The sequence below is a fragment of the Symphalangus syndactylus genome, chromosome 21 (assembly GCF_028878055.3).
Source record: "Symphalangus syndactylus isolate Jambi chromosome 21, NHGRI_mSymSyn1-v2.1_pri, whole genome shotgun sequence".
NCBI classification, from domain to species: domain Eukaryota; kingdom Metazoa; phylum Chordata; class Mammalia; order Primates; family Hylobatidae; genus Symphalangus; species Symphalangus syndactylus.
Window position 1 is genome coordinate 37660809 of NC_072443.2, and position 21389 is coordinate 37682197.

The 21389-nt window shown below is 38.9% G+C and overlaps 1 protein-coding gene across 4 annotated transcripts in view; it reads left to right on the top strand.

Moving 5' to 3' along the window:
• The window catches only part of ATP6V1A (ATPase H+ transporting V1 subunit A), a 65619-nt gene extending 47805 nt beyond the window's left edge, over positions 1-17814 (top strand). For all 4 annotated transcript variants that reach the window (XM_055260700.2, XM_063630102.1, XM_055260701.2 and 1 more), the window contains 7 exons: positions 1098-1220; positions 1316-1430; positions 2093-2156; positions 4466-4669; positions 8990-9084; positions 10755-10926; positions 15100-17814. In XM_055260700.2, the coding sequence (XP_055116675.1) occupies positions 1098-1220; positions 1316-1430; positions 2093-2156; positions 4466-4669; positions 8990-9084; positions 10755-10926; positions 15100-15192 (866 nt within the window). In that variant the 3' untranslated portion in view covers positions 15193-17814. The remainder of the gene's footprint in view (positions 1-1097; positions 1221-1315; positions 1431-2092; positions 2157-4465; positions 4670-8989; positions 9085-10754; positions 10927-15099) is intronic.
• Positions 17815-21389: the final 3575 nt, after the last annotated feature.

Here is a 21389-nt window from a genome sequence, read left to right on the forward strand (position 1 = left end):
AGTAAAGTACTGAATTTTCCACTAATTATGTTAATTTTACTTATATAAACCTCTGTTTCTTTACCAGTAAAATAAAGAAACCAAGGCATTATAGAAGTTCCAAAATCTTTTGGAACTTTTATAACTGTACATTTTTCCTAATATCTTAGAGTTTCATAGCGCTTTGTACTTTTTAGATGACATTTATTTAATTCACTTCATCTGCTATATAGAAGTATATAGGGCAGGCGTTATTCCATTTTTAATAGATTAGGAAGCCACACTGGGAAATCAAGTTATTTTGCTAAGGTTAATGACAGAATAGGAACTAGAACCCAACACTTGTTTCTGTATATTAGCTGCTTATAAGTGGTTTACTGTCTAAATTTACAGGATAGGGCCTGATCTGCATAGCAGAATAATCTGGACAATTAAGATATTACTCATTTTAATAACATTTGCTACTTTTGAAAAGTAACCACCCAGGCTGATTGGTTAAGGGTTACTTTTGCATGCATACATGTTTGTGTGTGTGTATGTGATATATAGAGAGAAGCTACATTTGAAAATTAATTTCAGACTTAATTATTTCAACAAAGAATAGAGAAAGTCATTTCCTGCTTTCTAAAATGTGCATTATATTAGGGTAAGCTAGGCTATGGCATCAAATAATTCCAAATATATATTTGCTCAATATAGTAGATGTTTATTTCAAGTGTTCAGGGGCCTCTACTCTGTCATTCTGAGCCACGATCCAGCCTGAAATGAGCTCTACCATTTTCAACACATGGCTTCCAAGACTACTGGGAGTTCTTCCCATTTCAGTAGGCCAGAAGGGAGAAAGAGTATGGAAGAGCGTGTGACTTGCCTGGCCATAGAACACATTATTTTGACTTGAGTTTTGTTAGCCAGAGATCAGTTACATGGCCCTATCTAAGTGCACAGGATGCTAGGAAACAGTTCAGTGTGTGCCCAGAAAAAGAGGAAGAGCAGCTTTGAGGGAGCCACTAGCAGTCTACGTTGTGTACTTATTGCTTTAAAGTTTTCTTAAGGGTGGAAAAAAAACAGGATTTTATATGCTAGCATTGTAACTTATAATAATATTCTTCCCAATTTAGGAATCACGCTGTCAGAGTACTTCCGTGACATGGGCTATCATGTCAGTATGATGGCTGACTCTACCTCTAGATGGGCTGAGGCCCTTAGAGAAATCTCTGGTCGTTTAGCTGAAATGCCTGCAGGTAAGTCTGTATATTGCTTATCATGTAAACAGGGCTGATGGGATTTTCGGGGCTGGCTTAGAAACTCTGTTTTAAAATTTCTTTTCCTTTTTCAGATAGTGGATATCCAGCCTATCTTGGTGCCCGTCTGGCCTCTTTTTATGAACGAGCAGGCAGGGTGAAATGTCTTGGAAATCCTGAAAGAGAAGGGAGTGTCAGCATTGTAGGAGCGTAAGCACCCACACTATTTACTTTGCAAAAGGAAAAAAGTCACAGATGTATTAAAGAGAGAAAAAAAGTCACTTATTTTAAAGAGAATATTTAGCTCACACTAGGAGCAGCGGTTCTTAAGGAGGGTTGCACTCCATAGTCACCTAAGGAGCTCTTTGAAGATGCGCATGTTTAGGCAATTTCTGCATGTTCTGGTTCCATAGGTTTGACTTTAATTTATGTATTTATATGTTTAATTTAGATATTTAATTTTTGTAATTTAGAAAATTATAGACATAATAAGGTGAGATTGCATCGCGATAAAAAGAAAGTGAAGATTCATGATCACTACATAAAGCCATACTTTTTTTCTTGGAGCTTTTCCTTCTTGCTTCATCTATTTGATTAGAATAATAAAATTGATTATAATATCTATCTCATGTCTCATACTAGAAGGTGTTCTGTAGTTTCCATTCTTGTTTACAACTTAAATACTGGCTTTTGTTTAAGATTTTTAGGTAAGATTTTCTTTCCAAAGGTCATTTCTAAAGTTGTTTACATTAAAAATTATTTACCTTAAAATCGACTTTAAAAAAAAGTTAACATTTATATATATGTTATTTTTCATAAGCATTTCTAATGACCATATTTTTTTGTAATGACCATATTTTTTTTTAATTTAGAGTTTCTCCACCTGGTGGTGATTTTTCTGATCCAGTTACATCTGCCACTCTTGGTATCGTTCAGGTATGTCTTTCCCTAGTATAGTCAACTTCTGAGCCTTTCCTCCTCTCTGCAGCCCCTGCTGTTCTAATGCGATCTAATGTAATCGTAAAGTATTTAATTTAGTCTCTAAAGGATAGGCAATGGTAAAGTCTGATTTAGAAACACTCTTAACACAGAGCCTTTAATACTGTGTTTTTTTCTTAGCTGTTTACATAGGATTTATAATAAACTTAATAATATATAAGTGGAAAATATATCTAGGTAGCAAAAATTTTATTAGTATTAGAGTAATACTATCCTTTAAGTCATAGTAACCCTAGTTATAGAAACAAAGAGGCCCAAAAATGTGTAATACCTAGAAGTTACTTCTCTTCACAGTATGGTCCAAGGCTCTCTTCTGTTTAGTGATAATTCTGAGTCCGAGATTCCTTCCATCTTGTGACTCCACTGTCACCTAGCCTGGTGATCATCTGCATCTAGCTGACACAAGGGAGCTAGGCCTTGTGGAGAAGGCATACCCACCTTTTTTGAACCTTGGATTCAAAAGTGACCCAGTCACTCCACTCATTCTATTAGCCACATCCAGGTGAAAGCAAGGCTGGAAAATGCAGTTTCTGCCTAAGCATTTACTTCCCAGTGACAAGACATGAATTTTAGTGGATAGGTAGCCAGCTTGGCTATTAAAAGAAGCCCAAATAAAAGATGTGTACAAATCAGAGCTATAGTTAAAAAAAAAGTGATATATGTATATTATTCATGTGGGAAAAACAGAATATTTACTTGTGCTTCTGACAGTATCAGATAAAAGGAAATGGCAGAGGCTAAATTTACAACTCTCAAACTTTTTAACATTTGCTAACATTTTGAGTTTTAAATTATGGGGAAAGAGGGAACAGAGTTAGAAATGCGTGGAATATCTGTGAATGTTTGCCCTTACAAAAATCACTGTCAGTTGTTATTGGATTGGCCCTGTGAATGATAGGGAACTAAATTTAATCAAAACACTTAGATGTTGTTGTTTTGTTTTGTTTTGATATGGAGTTTCGCTCTTGTTGCCTAGGCTGGAGTGCAATGGCGTGAACTTAGCTCACTGCAACCTCCACCTCCCGGGTTCAAGCGATTCTCCTGCCTCAGCCTCCCAAATAGGTGGGATTACAGGCGCCCGCCACCACACCCGGCTAATTTTTTGTGTTTTTAATAGAGACAGGGTTTCACTGTGTTGGCCAGGCTGGTCTTGAACTCCTGACCTCAGGTGATCCACCTGCCTCAGCCTCCCAAAGTGCGGGGATTACAGGCGTGAGCCACCGTGCCTGGCCCAGAACAGTTAAAAAAATTTTTTTTATTTTTTTATTTTTTTTGAGATGGAATCTCACTCCCGTCGTGCAGGCTGGAGTGCAGTGGCGCGATCTCAGCTCACTGCAACCTTCACCTCCCAGGTTCAAGCAATTCTTCTTCCTCAGCCTCCCAAGTAGCTGGGATTACAGGCATGCGCCACCACCACGCCCGGATAATTTTTGTATTTTAGTACAGACAGGGTTTTGCCATGTTGGCCAGGCTGATCTTGAACTCCTGACCTCAGGTGATCCACCTGCCTCGGCCTCCCAGAGTGCTAGGATTACAGGCGTGAGCCACCATGCCTGGCCAGTTAGAGGTTTTTAATCAAAGTGAAGTGTGTATTCCATCTACATAAACCTTTTCTGGTTCTATTGTACCATAGTTTCAAAAGAGTAAATTAATTTTTCTTTTTGCTATTGGATTTGACACACTATTAAGAAAATACAGGTAAATTTTAAATTTGATTTGTAGGTATTACACACTTTGAAAATGAAAGGAAATGGATTATTGTCATTTTCTGCAAGTTTTATTGTTTTAATTTTACTTAGTATATACTAAAACGATGTATAATTTGACCAGTGAATTGTAGAATTGCATATTTAGGGGCCAGGCATGGTGGCTCATGCCTGTAATTCCAGCACTTTGGGAGGCTGAGGATCACATGAGGTCAGGAGTTCGAGACAAGCCTGGCCAACATGTGAAACCCCATTTCTACTAAAAATACAAAAATTAGCTGGGCATGATGGCGCATGCCTGTAATCCCAGCTACTTGTGAGGCTGAGTCAGGAGAATTGTTTGAACCCATGAGGTAGAGGTTGTAGTGAGCCAAGATCATGCCACTGCACTCCAGCCTGGGTGACAGCAAGCCTCTGCCTCAAAAAAAAAAAAAAAAAAAAAAAAGAATTGCATAGTTAGGGCAAACATGCTTCAGTATTTTTTTAACTTTGTTTTTTGAGAAAAATTACTGTTTTTTTGTGTGTGTTTTTGTTAATCAGGTGTTCTGGGGCTTAGATAAGAAACTAGCTCAGCGTAAGCATTTCCCCTCTGTCAATTGGCTCATCAGCTATAGCAAGTATATGCGTGCCTTGGATGAATACTATGACAAACACTTCACAGAGTTTGTTCCTCTGAGGACCAAAGCTAAGGAAATTCTGCAGGAAGAAGAAGACTTGGCAGAAATTGTACAGCTTGTGGGAAAGGTGAGTTGTTAAATTCCATGGAAGATAGATCTGTGGGTTACACTGGGGTGTTTCAAGGACAGGTAGAGCCTTGGATATTACAGATTATTGCCTAGCAAAATAAATATTTATTAAATAATTTTAATTGAAATTTTCTATTTGTTATAGTACTTAGCATGGTTCTTGGGTATATTGTAGGTGAGAAAGAAACATTTGATTTACTTTTATCTTGAAATGGAATGTACCCATCACCAACCAAATTAGAGGTGGTAGAGTTAGAATTTGTTAACATACATTTTTGTAGGAATGCTAGGGCTAGGTTTCAGAAGGATTGGCTTCTAGTTCCTCCAATAATTAGCTATTGGCCTTAAACAGGTGAGTTACATTCTTGTGCCTGTATCTTGATTCTTCAAGGAAAGATGGTGGAATTAAATTTAGGCAAATTAAATGCCAGAATGAAAAGACTTCTCAGATAGTATGCAATGCTAGTTAGTACTCAGAGTTCTTTGTCTCGTTTTGTTCTTTTTATTGTATGTTATAAAGTCACCTCCTAATTCATTCCAAAAAAGGTTACTATTTGGAGATAGCTAACATTCTAACATGTATTACTAGTTACTATTTATAGAATAAAAATATTCTCTTATCTGCCCAATAAGAGAAGCAAGAAACAGGAAGAACTGCAAAACCAGATAAAGACTATACAAGAAAGGAAAACTATAGACTAATATTGTTGATGAATGTAGGTATGAATGTAGATACTTAATAAAATATTAAATATTAGTGTATGAGGTCCAGTAGGATATTAAAGACAATAAAATGATACATCATAAGCAAGTTTATCTCAGGAATGTCCATATTAGACACAGAAAATCTATTGTAATTCACTAATGTACTAATGTAATGGAAAAAGGATATCTCAGTTAATGTGGAAAAATATTTGAAGTTTATTACAATTTTTAGAAACATCTTAGCAAACAAGGAATAGAAGAGAACTTCCTTAATGTGTTAAAAGTAATATACTAAGACCTAGGGAAGCCACTTTACTTACTGGAGAAATTTCAGATGGATTTCATTTAAAAACTAGGATTAAGACCAGCATGCCTAATCTCATCATTGTGTTCTGTCAAATACCAGAGATCATAACCAATGATGTAAGAAGAGAAAAAAGAAAAGTTGTGAAGAAAGAGATAACAGTGTCATTGTTTGTAGATAATGTGCTCATATACTAGAAATATAACAGAATTAACAGAGAAACAAATAATAAGAGTTCACTGGGGGGGGTTATGATTCAAGATAAACACAAATCAAGAGAATTTCTCTACAGTAGCAATACCAACTAGAAAATAAAAGTAAAAATAAGATGTTCTCAGTAGCAACAAAAACTAGAGTGTAGGAACTAACCAGAAATATATATTTCTTCTATGAAAACCACTTTTAAACTAACAAATGAAACAGAAAATGATATGAAAATAGAAACAGTCCATGCTCTTGGATGGAATGACTTATTAAAAAGATGCCACTTCTCAGCCAGGCGTGGTGGCTCACACCTGTAATCCCAGCACTTTGGGAGGCGGAGGCGGGCAGATCACGAGGTCAGGAGTTCAAGACCAGCCTGGGCAACATGACGAGACCTTGTCTCTACAAAAAATATAAAAATTAGCTGGGTGTGGTGGTGCAGGCCTGTAGTCCCACCTACTTGGGAAGCTGAGGTGGGAAGATCACTTGAGCTCAGGAGGTTGAGACTATAGTGAAACGAGATCTCGCCACTGCACTCCATCCTGGGTGACAGAGTGAGACCCTATCTCTATTAAAAAATAAGTAAATACATAAATAATAAGATAAAAATGTTTAGAAAAAATTTTTAATTTTAAAAACACTTTTAAAAAATTAAAAAAAAAACTGATGGACTAATGTCTAAAATGTACAAAGATCTCCTGTAAGTTAATAAGAAGACTAGAACTTCAACAGAAATGTGGCCAAGGGAAAGAACAGACTGATTATAGAAAACGAATCTCAAAAGACTAATAGACCTATAGAGAATTGCTCAAACAACACTGAGAACATCACATTATACTAGTTAAAATGTCAAATATTGCCCAGTGTTGTGGGGACAGAGGAGCTGGTGGGCGGATTGTTTGGTGCTGCCATTGTGAGCAGTCTGATAGGACTTGTTTACCTACCCTGGGACCTAGCAGTTCTGTTTCTGGATATTTATCCCCAAAGAAATTCTCAAGCAGGTCCTTAAGTGGATGTTTGTGGTGGTGGGGAATTAGAAGAAATCTGAATGTTCTCTACTGTGAGCAAAAGATGGAAGGTTAAATAGGGAGTGTGCACACCACAGAGGATGAAATACATGAGAGCTGGAAGCAGCAAAACATGTACAGCAGCATGGGTGGATCGAAACAAAGTACCAAACCAAAGACACAAGAAGTTTTACATAATTAAAGACACTTGCACAAAATAAAATACACATTTTACATGAATTTATACAAATAAAAGAATACACATAAAACTTTGTTTAATATTTACCTGTGGTTGAAGACAGGACTAGAGATAAAAGGGATTTACCAAAAAAAAACTGGAGAACTGATCCATAATGCAAGAATGTAGTTAACTCATTGGGCTTGTCCATTTTCCACTCCCAAGAAATCTTTACCTGTTAGTGATCCCGGCAACACTAATACTATCTCTCAAGGCTGCTATGGCAATTGTAAAAGTTAGGGCTTTTGAGGTAGTGATATTTAAAGGGTGAAGCTCTGTAACTTAGCTATACTAGTAAAATAGCACTGAGACATAGAGTAGTACATACTTACTGTACTTCATAGTTCTAAATACTTTGTAATGTTTTAAAAATTCAACTATTTATGAGCTATATAGATTTTTATGAAACAAACTTAAGACGGAGAATTCAAATAATTAAGATAGCAAGCCAAGATGTGAAGAGGTATTTCAAGAAAAGAACATCAAGCTTTTTTATTTATTTATTTATTTATTTATTTATTTATTTATTTATTTATTTATTTATTTATTTATGGGAGTCTCGCACTGTCGCCAGGCTGGAGTGCAGTGCGCGATCTCGGCTCACTGCAACCTCCACCTCCCAAGTTCAAGCAATTCTCCTGCCTCAGCCCCCCGAGTAGCTGGGAGTACAGGCGCGCACTAGCACACCTGGCTAATTTTTGTATTTTTAGTAGAGACGGGGTTTCCGCATGTTGTCCAGGATGGTCTCGATCTCTTGACCTCATGATCCGCCCACCTTAGCCTCCCTAAGTGCTGGGATTATAGGTGCGAGCCACAGTGCCTGGCCCAGAACGTCAAGCTTTTTGCCACCCATGTTTGTTTGGGATTTTTTTTTTTTGTGAGACAAGGTCTCACTCTGTCACCCAGCCTGGAGTGCAGTGGCACGATCTTAGCTCACTGCAACCTCCATCTGCCTCCCAGGCTCAAGCAATCTTCCCACCCCAGCCTCCCAAGTAGCTGGGTCTAGAGGCGCATGCCACCACGCTTGGCTAATTTTTGTATTTTTTGTAGAGACAGGTTTTCACCATGTTGCCCAAGCTGGTCTCGCACTCCTGAGCTCAAGCAATCCTCCTGCCTCAGCCTCCCAAAGTGCTGGGATTACAGGTGTAAGCCACTGTACCCGGACCCATGTTCTTAGCAGCACTGTTCACAATAGCCAGGCAGTGGAAGCAACCCATATGTCCATCTATGGATGAATCTATAAACAAAATGTGGTGTATATATATATGTATGTATATATGTATATATATATGTATGTGTATATATATATATATATACACATACATATATATACAGTATTCAGCCTTAAGAGATATTATTCAGCCTTAAGAAAGAAAGAGATCCTGTCACATGCCTCAATACAGATAAACTTTGAGGGCGTTATGCTAAGTGAAATAAACTGGTCACAAAAGGACAAACACTGTATGATTTCATTTTTATGAGGTATTTAAAATAGTCAAATTTGTAGAAACAGAAAGTAGAATAGTGGTTACCAGGGGCTGGGGGAGGAGAGAAAGGAGAGTTACTGTTTAATGGATGTTTCAGACTTGCAAGATGGAAAAGCTCTAGAGATTTGTTTCACAGTAATGTGAGTATACATAATACTATTACACTGTATAATTAAAAGTGGCAAAGATGGTAAATTTTATGTTATATGCTTTTTAACCACAGTTTAAAAAGAACATCAATCAAAAAGCCGTTATAAGTAAATTTATTAACAATAGGTGATGGTGGATTATATAGTTTCTGCTTGTTAATTAATTGCCACCATCGATCTTACATTTTAGAGTAAATGTCTAAAAATATCTTTTTCTCTTCTAGGCTTCTTTGGCAGAAACAGATAAAATCACTCTGGAGGTAGCGAAACTTATCAAAGATGATTTCCTACAACAAAATGGATATACTCCTTATGACAGGTAAGCTATATTGATTTCCTTTTTTTATGTGAGGATTTTCTATTGTGTTTTGGTGAAGGAGTACGCATTAAAAACCTTTTTTTGTTCTCATATAGGCTCATACACTCTGACTTAGTAGATTGGTTTATTTTGTGTATTTGTAGTAGACATCTAATGATCTAATATGTCCCCTATCTTGATTCAATTATGACAGTATTTTCACTCATACATTCATCTGTAATTAGATTTAATTGTGGCTTAGTGCAGAGCCTGGGGATTATTCCCTTCTTCAGAAGGCTTCTTCATTTCTTTCCACTGCCCATGTCTCCTTTACTCTCTTACGTTGTTGTTTTGAGACAGGGTCTCACTCTGTCACCCGAGCTAGAGTGCAGTGGCGCAATCTCAGCTCATTGCAGCCTCAACCTCCTGACAGTTCTCCCACCTCAGCCTCCTGAGTAGCTAGAACTGCAGGTGCCTACCACCATGCCCAGCTAATTTTTTTTTTTTTTTGGTAGAGACTGAGTGTTGCCATGTTGCCCAGGCTGGTCTCCAACTCTTGGGCTCAAGCAATCCACCCACCTCAGCCTCCCAAAGTGTTGGGACTCACAGGCAGGAGCCAACACGCCTGGCTTCTTTTACTTTTTTCCTAAATAATTATTACTCTTTTCCTAAATAATTAATAGTTCTGCTTTCATGCCTCATTTCCCAAGAGTCCTATTGCTTGCTTTCTACCAAGGTCTCTGTTAGAGCACTCCAACTCCTACTCAGTGCTTTCTTTTTTTTATTATTATCAATGCTACTACTGAGGCTTGTTTAAAGTTCTCATTTTTTTTAAACTTTGAGAATTTAGCCCTTTCATGCCAGGTTATCTTTTCTCCCTCAAATCATATTTGGCCCCATATAAGACTGAAGAAGGAACTGAGCCAATGGAAGGGTTACCAGAATGTAGGGCAAGCAGTAAATATGCCAGTATATCAGTAAGCCCCAGAAATCTGCTCTACTGAGAACTTATGAAGCTTCTAGGAACCACCTACACAAAGATAACAAGGGAAAAATTCTTTGGAAAAGGTGTAATAGGAGTATGCAGGAAATTATGTATGCAAATGTGTTTAAACATGTCCAAAAGTTGTACGAATGTATGTGACTGAAGTTGAATATTTGTTCATGTGTCTGTTATTTAAAAGTATGGGCAAATGAAAACGAACACATTAAGAAAAAAGGGGCTACTACTAACTTTAGGAACTTGCAGTTTCCTGCTTTCCTATTACTCATTAAACCTAATCCACTATCACAAGGGAGTCCTTACAACTCAGTTATTTTACCATTTGGGTTACTTATTTAACTGCATTGTACAAAAACAAACCCTCAGAGAGTCAGTTGATTATAGCAATACTGTTTCATTGTTTCTCCCACTTGATGATTTTAACAGAGAAAAGTAAAATTTACCCTTGAAATAAATAAAAGAATATATATCTTCTTCTATCCCATATCCTGAGACATCTCTATTCAAAAACTCTGGTTAAGTAGTTGTTGGTCTTTTCACTATTTTTTTTTATTCCTTATGTATCATCTAATAAATAAGCAATCTGCATACTTAGATAAAGAAACTAATGCTCTAGTAGTTTTACATAAAGTATGAACCTGTTTTGGGGTTTATTTTTGTTAATTTTTTTGACCTTCATTTATTCTAGGTTCTGCCCATTCTACAAGACAGTAGGGATGCTGTCCAACATGATTGCGTTTTATGATATGGCTCGTAGAGCTGTTGAAACCACTGCCCAGAGTGACAATAAAATCACATGGTCCATTATTCGTGAGCACATGGGAGATATCCTCTACAAACTTTCCTCCATGAAATTCAAGGTATATTTTGTTTCTGCTGTAACTTTTTTTATTTGGAAATTTGGAAATGCTTCTTTTTTTTTTTTTTTTTTTTGACAGAGTCTCACTCTGTTGCAAGGCTGGAGTGCAGTGGCATGATCTTATCTCACTGCAACCTCTGCCTCCCGGGTTCAAACAATTCTCCTGCCTCAGCCTCCTGAATAGCTGGGACTACAGGTGCATGCCACCATGCCCAGCTAATTTTTGGATTATTTTTGTAGAGATGGGGTTTCACCACGTTGGCCAGGATGGTCTCGATCTCTTGACCTTGTGATCTGCCCACCTCAGCCTCCCAAAGTGCAATGCTTCTTTTTAATTTTTCTAGCTATTTTGAGTCCCAAACCTGGGCTATAAAACTTGCAGTTATTTTCACACATGTTCAGGTTTTGTAAAACCAGTAGAGACCTCAAAGTTATGTTCAAATAGGAATTCTAATGATAAAAATTAGTATATCAGCCAGGCACAGTGGTTCTCATGCCTGTAATCCCAGCACTTTCAAAGGCTCAGGCAGCAGGATGACTTGAGCCCAGGAGTTCAGGACAAGCCTGGGCAACATGTCGAAATCCTGTCTCTACAAAAAATACAAAAGATTAGCCAGGTGTGGGGCACACACCTGTAGTCTCAGCCACCTGGGAGGCTGAGGTCAAGGCTGCAGTGTGCCATGATCGCGCCACTGCTCTCCAGCCTGGGCAACACAGTGAGACACGGTCTCAAAAAAAAAAAAAATTAGTATGTCACGTCGAAAATAAATGCTGATGTGTATTCCCTTTTGTCTTAGCTGCCAGGCAAATTAGAGCTTACTTCATAGCTGAGCAACAATTACCTTACTCCAAGTGCCTATTAACCTCTAGCAACGTGTTCTTCTGAAATGACATCTTTTCTGTTTACTTCTTTTAAATATCATGTACTGCACGTCATTTTTTAACTTTTTTTTTTTTTTTTGAGACAGTCTTGCTCTGTCATCCAGGGTGGAGTACAGTGGCACAATCTCGGCTCACTGCAACCTCCACCTCCTGGGTTCAAGTGATTCTCCTGCCTCAGCCTCCCAAGTAGCTGGGATTACAGGTGCCTGCCACCAAGCCTGGCTAATTTTTCGTATTTTTAGTAGAGACAGGGTTTCACCATGTTGTCCAGGCTAGTCTTGAACTCCTGACCTCATGTGATCCACCCACCTTGGCCTCCCGAAGTGCTGGGAGTACAGGCATGAGCCACCGCACCCGGCCATTTTTTAACTTTTAAGTGACGTCTTGTTCTTTTGGAAGTACACAAGATAAAAATAGATAATTAAATGAAATTATTAGTAGGAACTCAAATGTATAAGATTGTTTTTAAAATATTTGATCAGTTGAATTGTATTTATTTCTGTCATGACATCCAGGCATATTTACTAACCACCTACTGAGAATGATTCTCTGAGTGTTTATGTAATATAAAAATTTTCAAATTATATATATATTTTGTGTGTGTGTTCACGCTATAGATTGAAAGTAAACCTGTACAAATAGGTAATCACTACATTGAGAATTTAAAAACATTTACACCTTTTTAGTCTTGTCATTTCACCTTGAGATACATAAATGAAGGAAGTAATCAGAATTTTGATATGGATATACAAGGTTGTTTATTAAATTTCTTTTTTTTTTTTTTTTTTTTGAGATGGAGTCTTGCTCTGTTGTCCAGACTAGAGTACAGTGGCATGATCCTGGCTCACTGCAACCTCCCCCTCCCAGGTTCAAGCAATTCTTCCTGCCTCAGCCTCCCAAGTAGCTGGGATTACAGGTGCATTCACCACACCCGGCTAATTTTTGTATTTTTAGTAGAGACGGGGGTTTCTCTATGTCGGCCAGGCTGGTCTTGAACTCCTGACCTCAAGTGATCTGCCCGCCTCAGCCTCTCAAAGCGCTGGGATTACAGGCATGAGCCACTACGCCAAGCCAGATTTCTTAAATGTCACCCAAGAATGAACAGAGCCAACAGTACATTATGGTGTGTCCATAAGATAGATATTACGAAGGCATTACCATTTTTGTCAAAAATATTCAAAGACATGGAGAAATGCTTATGGCACAGTGTGAAAAAACTTCCATATGTAACTTGATCCAAATATTGTCTTAAAAAACTATATATTCATAGAAAGAGGATGAAAAAGAAATATACCTGTAGTAATGATGATTTCTATTTACGTGCTTATTGTGTCAGATTAACATCACAGGTTTTTTTAATGTCATTACTCTTCTGTAGCATTGTTTTGTGGCTGGAGAGTAATATATTTCTATTCTTAGACACTTAGAAAATTTCCAGTTATTGGCCAGGCGCAATGGCTCACGTCTGTAATCCCAGCACTTTGGGAGGCCGAGACGGGCAGATCACCTGAGGTCAGGAGTTCTAGACCAGCCTGACCAACATGGAGAAACCCCGTCTCTACTAAAAATACGAAATTAGCTGGGCGTGGTGGTGCATGCCTATAATCCCAGCTACTCAGGAGGCTGAGGCAGGAGAATCACTTAAGCCTGGGAGGTGGAGGTTGCGGTGAGCCGAGATCACACCATTGCACTCCAGCCTGGGCAACAAAAGCAAAACTCTGTCTCAAAAAAAAAAAAAAAAAAAGAAAAAAGAAAGAAAGAAAAGAAAATGTCCAGTTATTGGCATGGACGACCATGTAGTTGTATGTAGTTCGTTTTGTGCATTTTCTTAGTATGGAGTCCCAGAAGTGGAATGATTGGGTTAGAGACCTGGAACATGTTAAAGTCTGTCTCTTTTTTTTTTTTTTTTTTTTTTGAGACAGAGTCTCACTCTGTCACTAGGCTGGAGTGCAGTGGCGTGATCTCAGCTCACTGCAACCTCTGCCTCCTGAGTTCAAGCGAGTCTCCTGCCTCAGCCTCCCAAGTAGCTGGGACTACAGGCACACGCCACCATGCCCAGCTAATTTTTTTGTATTTTTAATAGAGACAGGGTTTCACCATGTTGGCCAGGATGGTCTCAATCTCCTGACCTTGTGACTCGCCCACCTCAGCCCCCCAAAGTGCTGGGATTATAGGCGTGAGCCACCCAGCCTAGCTAAATTCTCTTTTATACATATTACTCAGTAAGTTGCTTTCCATAAGGATTTTAAATAATGGTGCATTTTAACATTATTTCCTAAATTTTACTTTTCCATCCCAGTGTGATAATATCAGATGTTGAGCAAATTCTGTTTTGATTAAATTAATTCCTAATTATTATGCATTAAATCATATTCATCTAATATATGAAGCGGCATAATTTCCCACTATTTTTTTTTTTTTTTTTTTTTTTTTGAGACAGAGTCTCGCTCTGTCGCCCGGGCTGGAGTGCAGTGGCGCAATCTCGGCTCACTGCAAGCTCCGCCTCCCGGGTTCACGCCATTCTCCTGCCTCAGCCTCCGAGTAGCTGGGACTACAGGCGCCCGCCACCGTGCCCGGCTAATTTTTTGTATTTTTTAGTAGAGACGGGGTTTCACCGTGGTCTCGATCTCCTGACCTCGTGATCCGCCCGCCTCGGCCTCCCAAAGTGCTGGGATTACAAGCGTGAGCCACCGCGCCCGGCCAGTTTCCCACTATTTTGCACATTGTTGAGGATAAAGGCTTTGGTCACTGAATGTGGTTATCAGGCAAAATGTAAAATTTAAATTTTGTTTTCTTTCTGTTTGGTTGGATTTGTATCCTTAAGAAAAAGGGAAAATGAGTATAGTTTTACCTCCTGCCTGTGGTTTACCAGTGTCCCTCACTAAACCCAGTACTCAAAATATATAAAATACGAGTAACCTGGGCCAGGTGCAGTGGCTCACGTCTGTAATCCCAGCACTTTGGGAGGCCGAGGCAAGTGGATCACTTGAGGTCAGGAGTTCAAGACCAGCCTGGCCAACATGGTGAAACCCTGTCTCTACTAAAAATACAAAAAAAAAATTAGCTGGGCATGATGGTGGGCGCCTGTAATCCCAACTACTTGGGAGGCTGAGGCAGGAGAATCAGTTGAAGCCGGGAGGTGGAGGTTGCAGTGAGCCAAGATCGCGCCACTGCACTCCAGCCTGGGCGACAGAGCAAGACTCTGTCTCCAAAAAAAAAAAAAAAGTAACTTAACATACATAATGAAAATTATTTTCCAAATGTGAGTTGAATTTGTAATGTCTTCTTTCAGGATCCACTGAAAGATGGTGAGGCAAAGATCAAAAGCGACTATGCACAACTTCTTGAAGATATGCAGAATGCATTCCGTAGCCTTGAAGATTAGAAGCCTTGAAAATTAGAACTGTGATTTCCTTTTCCTCAGCAAGCTCCTATGTATATTTTCCTGAATTTCTCATCTCAAACTCTTTGCTTCTTTATTGTGCAGCTTTGAGACTAGTGCCTATGTGTGTTATTTGTTTCCCTGTTTTTTTGGTAGGTCTTATATAAAACAAACATTCCTTTGTTCTAGTGTTGTGAAGGGCCTCCCTCTTCCTTTATCTGAAGTGGTGAATATAGTAAATATATATTGTGGTTACACTACTGTAAACTTGTATGTAGGGTGATGACCCTCTTTGTCCTACGTGTGCCCTTTCCTCATCTCTATTAAATTGTAAACAGGACCACTGCATGTACTCTCTTTGCAGTGAATTTGGAATGGAAGGCCAGGTTTCTATAACTTTTGAACAGGTACTTTGTGAAATGACTCAATGTCTATTGTGGTAAGCTCATTGACAGCTTAGCATTTTGCAAAGGAATTGCTTTGCAGGAAATATTTAATTTTCAAAAACATAATGATTAATGTTCCAATTATGCATCACTTCCCCCAGTATAAATCAGGAATATTTGTGAGAAACTATTGGGAACTATACTCTTTTATTTTTATTTTTTATTTATTTTATTATTTCTTTTTTGGGACGGAGTGTCACTCTTGTTGCCCAGGCTGGAGTGCAATGGCGCGATCTTGGCTCACTGCAACCTCTGCCTCCCAAGTTCAGGTGATTCTCCTCCCTCAGCCTCCCGAGTAGCTGGGATTACAGGCATGCTCCACCACGCCCGGCTAATTTTGTATTTTTAGTAGAAACGGGGTTTCACCATATTGGTCAGGCTGGTCTCGAACTCCCGACCTCAGGTGATCTGCCTGCCCCGGCCTCCCAAAGTGCTGGGATTACAGGTGTGAGCCACCGCGCCTGGCCAGGGACTATACTCTTTTTAAAATAGACATTTGTGGGGCTCACACATTATATGAAACGTACCCTCTAAAAAAGAGAAAGAATCAGGTGGTCAAACTTAGAGCAACATTGTCTTATTAAAGCATAGTTTATTTCACTAGAAAACATTTAGTATCAAGGACTATTATATACTCCATTACTAGGAAGTTCTTTTTAAAATGACACTTAAAACAGTCACTGAAAACTTGATCCACATCACACCCTCTTTATTTTCCTTAAACATCTTGGAAGCCTAAGCTTCTGAGAATCATGTGGCAAGTGTGATGGGCAGTAAAATACCAGAGAAGATGTTTAGTAGCAATTAAAGGCTGTTTGCACCTTTAAGGACCAGCTGGGCTGTAGTGATTCCTGGGGCCAGAGTGGCATTATGTTTTTACAAAATAATGACATATGTCACATGTTTGCATGTTTGTTTGATTGTTGAATTCTTGAACAGCCAGTTGACCAATCATAGAAAGTATTACTTTCTTTCATATGGTTTTTGGTTCACTGGCTTAAGAGGTTTCTCAGAATATCTATGGCCACAGCAGCATACCAGTTTCCATCCTAATAGGAATGAAATTAATTTTGTATCTACTGATAACAGAATCTGGGTCACATGAAAAAAAAAGATCATTTTATCCGTCTTTTAAGTATATGCTTAAAATAATAATTTATGTGTCTGCATATTGCAGAACAGCTCTGAGAGCAACAGTTTCCCATTAACTCTTTCTGACCAATAGTGCTGGCACCATTGCTTCCTCTTTGGGAAGAGGAAAGGGTGTGTGAACATGGCTAACAATCTCAAATACCCAAATTGTGATAGCATAAATAAAGTATTTATTTTATGCCTCAGTATATTATTATTTAATTTTTTAGGTAATGCCTATCTCTTGGTCTATTAAGGAAAGAAGCAATCCATAGAGAATTCAGGATAGTTTTGTTTAAATTTTTGCAGATTACATGTTTTTACAGTGGCCTGCTATTGAGGAAAGGTATTATTCCGTACAACTTGTTTTAACCTTTGAGAACATTGACAGAAATTATGCAATGGTTTGTTGAGATACGGACTTAATGGTGCTGTGTAATCAGTTTGCTTCCAAAGTGGCCTACCCAAGAGGCCCTAAGACTGGTAGAAATTAAAAGGATTTCAAAAACTTTCTATTCCTTTCTTAAACCTACCAGCAAACTAGGATTGTGATAGCAATGAATGGTATGATGAAGAAAGTTTGACCAAATTTGTTTTTTTTTTGTTGTTGTTGTTTTGAATTTGAAATCATTCTTATTCCCTTTAAGAATGTTTATGTATGAGTGTGAAGATGCTAGCGAACCTATGCTCAGATATTCATCGTAAGTCTCCCTTCACCTGTTACAGAGTTTCAGATTGGTCACTGATAGTATGTATTTCTTTAGTAAGAATGTGTTAAAATTACAATGATCTTTTAAAAAGATGATGCAGTTCTATATTTGTTGTGCTGTGTCTGGTCCTAAGTGGAGCCAGTTAAACAAGTTTCATATGTATTTTTCCAGTGTTAAATCTCACACATTGTACTTTGAAAATTTCCTTCCATCCTGAATAACGAATAGAAGAGGCCACATACATTGCCTCCTTATCCTTGAGATTTCACTACCTTTATGTTAAAAGTTGTGTATAATTGTTAAAATCTGTGAAAGAATAAAAAGTGGATTTAAATTAACATTTTTTTCTTTTTCTCTTTTTTATGGCACTATCTGCTAGAAAATATGTACCTTGTATCTTGACTTACTGTTTTGGTATGACCTTTAAAAATTTTTTCCTTCCTTTTTATAGATTGTTACTGAAGATTATGAAATTGAATTGGAGCCCTCACTATAGCCTGCAAAAAGTCCCATAATTGTATCACACTATGTTTTGGAAATATAATACACAGAATCCCATCCCATTCTGAATTTTACTTTAAATTGAGAAAGTGAATGGTTTCTATAAATTCACTTCTAAGTGCAAGGAAATCAGTGGTACTCTTCAAGAAGTTTTTAACAAGTAAACTAAAGCCTTGTAACTTATGATTTTGCAAGCCACTTTAAAGTCCAATATAACAATGTGCAACATCCTTTGTAGCAATTCATTATGGTACATAGGATATATTTTATTTCCTTAAATGTTGTATTTTTAACAATTTCCAAAGGAGTGAAGAAGCAGTGTCAAACAACTGTATATTACCATTGAGTCTGAAGTTTATGTAGAGAAATAGTTTAAAAATCATGAGAAGACTTCTTTCTTCATTATAGAGTCAGTAATTTTTTGTCCATTAGGTAATACCCCAATATCTTCAGCATATTAGCTTTACTGTATTGCTACAATATAGGAACACAAAGAAGGGAATCAACTTTCTCAAATGGGGTGATAAAACGCTACTGAAGTTGTTCTAAGAGCTTAATTTGAATTCTCGCAGAAGTTGACTCTGAGACAAGCAGTTGAGTTTAGGTAGTTTATTTGGGAGATGGTATCAGGAAACACCATTAGGAAAGTAGAGAATTGAGACAGAATGGAAAGAAGCCAGTTAAAGCGCTCATTATCAACCAAGTTAATACTCTGGACTATGGAGCACAATCCTGCTGGGGAGTTTGCGGAACAAGTGAAGAATGCACATCTCAGTTATCCCACCAGAGTGCGAGGAAACTAGGGTAACTTGTTTGACAAGCAGCTCCTGTCGATTTTCCATTTGAAAGCTATCCCCATAAAGATGGGGAGAGTCAATACACAGCACATGCATACAGGTAGGTCAGGTCCTGGTGGCCACAGAAAATCCTCTGCAAAAAAATTTAAGTACTGGCAGTTGGGAGGTCGGGCTGGTGGGCACTGAAATGGTGGTCATGGTTGAGGAGATAGAGAGAGGTAGGACACTACTAGCAACCACTGGAGGCTTCTTACAAATCCAGGAAAAAAATTAGTCAATTAGTAACTGAAAAGTTACTCTGGGCCGGGTGGCTCACTGCCTGTAATCCCAGCACTTTGGGAGGCCAAGGCATGTGGATGACTTGAGGCCAGGAGTTCAAGACCAGCCTAGCCAATGTGATGAAACCTCGTCTCTACTAAAAATACAAAAATTAGCTGGGTGTGGTGGTGTGCGCCTGTAGTCCCAGCTACTCAGGAGCCTGAGGCAGAATTGCTTGAACCCAAGAGGCTGAGGTTGCAGTGAGCTGAGATTGCACCACTGGCACTCCAGCCCGGGCAAGAACAAGATTCTGTCTTAAAAAAAAAAAAAAAAAGTTATTCTGCAAAATAGGGAAACACCATGTGAAAAGATCAGGAGACTTGGAGACAAGATGTTTGAGAAAGCAGAGAGTACACATACTACCAATTTGGGGTATAAGTAGACAGATGAGATTAATGCTCCTGAAAGTAAAGGCAGCTTGTTGGATCAATGGGGATTTTGATAATTTATTTCCACCCCCTCATGTAGAAGAAATTGAAGTTCAGGGAGGTTAACTGACTTGCCCTTGTCACAGAGCTACTTAATAGCGAAATCCTGGCTTCCTGATTCCTAGTGTTTCTTTGTTTCCACTAAATCATACTATGTATCTTTTCCTTACGTGTGTGCTTTTCTTTTTTTTGAGACGGAGTCTCGCTCTGTCGCCCAGGCTGGAGTGCAGTGGCGCAATCTCGGCTCACTGCAAGCTCCACCTCCCGGGTTCACGCCATTCTCCTGCCTCAGCCTCTTCGAGTAGCTGGGACTACAGGCGCCCGCCACCACGCCCGGCTAATTTTTTTGTATTTTTTAATAGAGACGGGGTTTCACCGTGGTCTCGATCTCCTGACCTCGTGATCCGCGCGCCTCGGTCTCCCAAAGTGCTGGGATTACAAGCGTGAGCCACCGCGCCCGGCCTACATGTGTACTTTTCATTCAGACCCAAGACGTTGGGTTGGTTAATATGAGATAAAGTAACCTGAGAAAAACCAGGGAGAAATTACTGGCTAGACAAAGTGGACATGGACACAGGTAGTATGATTCACTCATCTTTTTTTCTTTTGAGACGGAGTTTCTCTTTTTGCCCGTGTTGGAGTGCAATGGTGTGATCCCAATTCACTGCAACCTCCGCCTCCCAGGTTCAAGCAGTTCTCCTGCCTCAGCCTCCCAAGAAGCTGGGATTATAGGCATGCACCACCACACCCGGCTAATTTTTTGTATTTTTAGTAGAGATGGGGTTTCACCATGTTGGTCAGGTTGGTCTCAAATTCCTGACCTCAGGGGATCCTCCCCTCTCAGCCTCCCAAAGTGCTGGGATTATAGGCGTGAGACACCATGCCTGGTCCACTCATCTTTTTTTTTTTTTTTTTCTAGAGACAAAGTCTGATTCTGTTGCCCAGGCTGGAGTGCAGTGGCATGATTATAGCTCACTGCAGCCTCAAACTCCTGGGTTCAAGAGGCGCTCCTGCCTCAACCTCCCAAAGTGCTGGGACTAGAGGCATGAGACGCCATGCCTGGCCAATTTTTTTGTTTTTTTGTTTTTTTGGGTTTTTTTGAGATGGAGTCTCGCTCTGTTGCCCAGGCTGGAGTGCAATGACATGATCTTGGCTCACTGCATTCTCTGTCTCCTGGGTTCAAGCGATTCTCGTGCCTCAGCCTCCCTAAGTAGCTGGGACTACAGGCATGTGCCACCATGCCCAGCTAATTTTTGTATTTTTAGTAGAGACAGTTTCGCCATGTTGGCCAGGCTGGTCTCAAACTCCTGACCTCAAGTGATCCACCTGCCTTGGTCGGCCTCCCAAAGTGCTGGTATTACAGGCGTGAGCCACCACACCTGGCCCAATTTGTTTTTCTTAAGAAGGAAAATGTGATTGGGAAATTGTTCGAGTTTGAGCCAGAGTTGAAGAAGATGAATCTGGAAATAGATAACCATTTTTAACAAAATTGTATAGAAGTCTTTAAAGAGGGGAGGAGCAAGAATATAAAAATAATAAATATCTGATAAAGGACTTATATCCAGAATATATAAAGAAATCAAACAAAAAAATTCAGAGATCTTACAGATAAAAGAATTAACAGATGCCTCAAAAAATGGCCAATTATATGAAAAAATTACTCAACTTCAAGTCATCAGGGAAATGCAAATTAATACAATATGATACCTCTTTATACCCACTAGAATGGCTAAAATGGGAAGGACAGAATACCAAATATTTGTGAAGATGTAGAGCAACAGGAACTGTCATACATTTTTGGTGAGAGTGTAAATTTGTACAACCACTTTGGAGAACTATTCTGACAGAATCTACAAAATTGAATTAGGA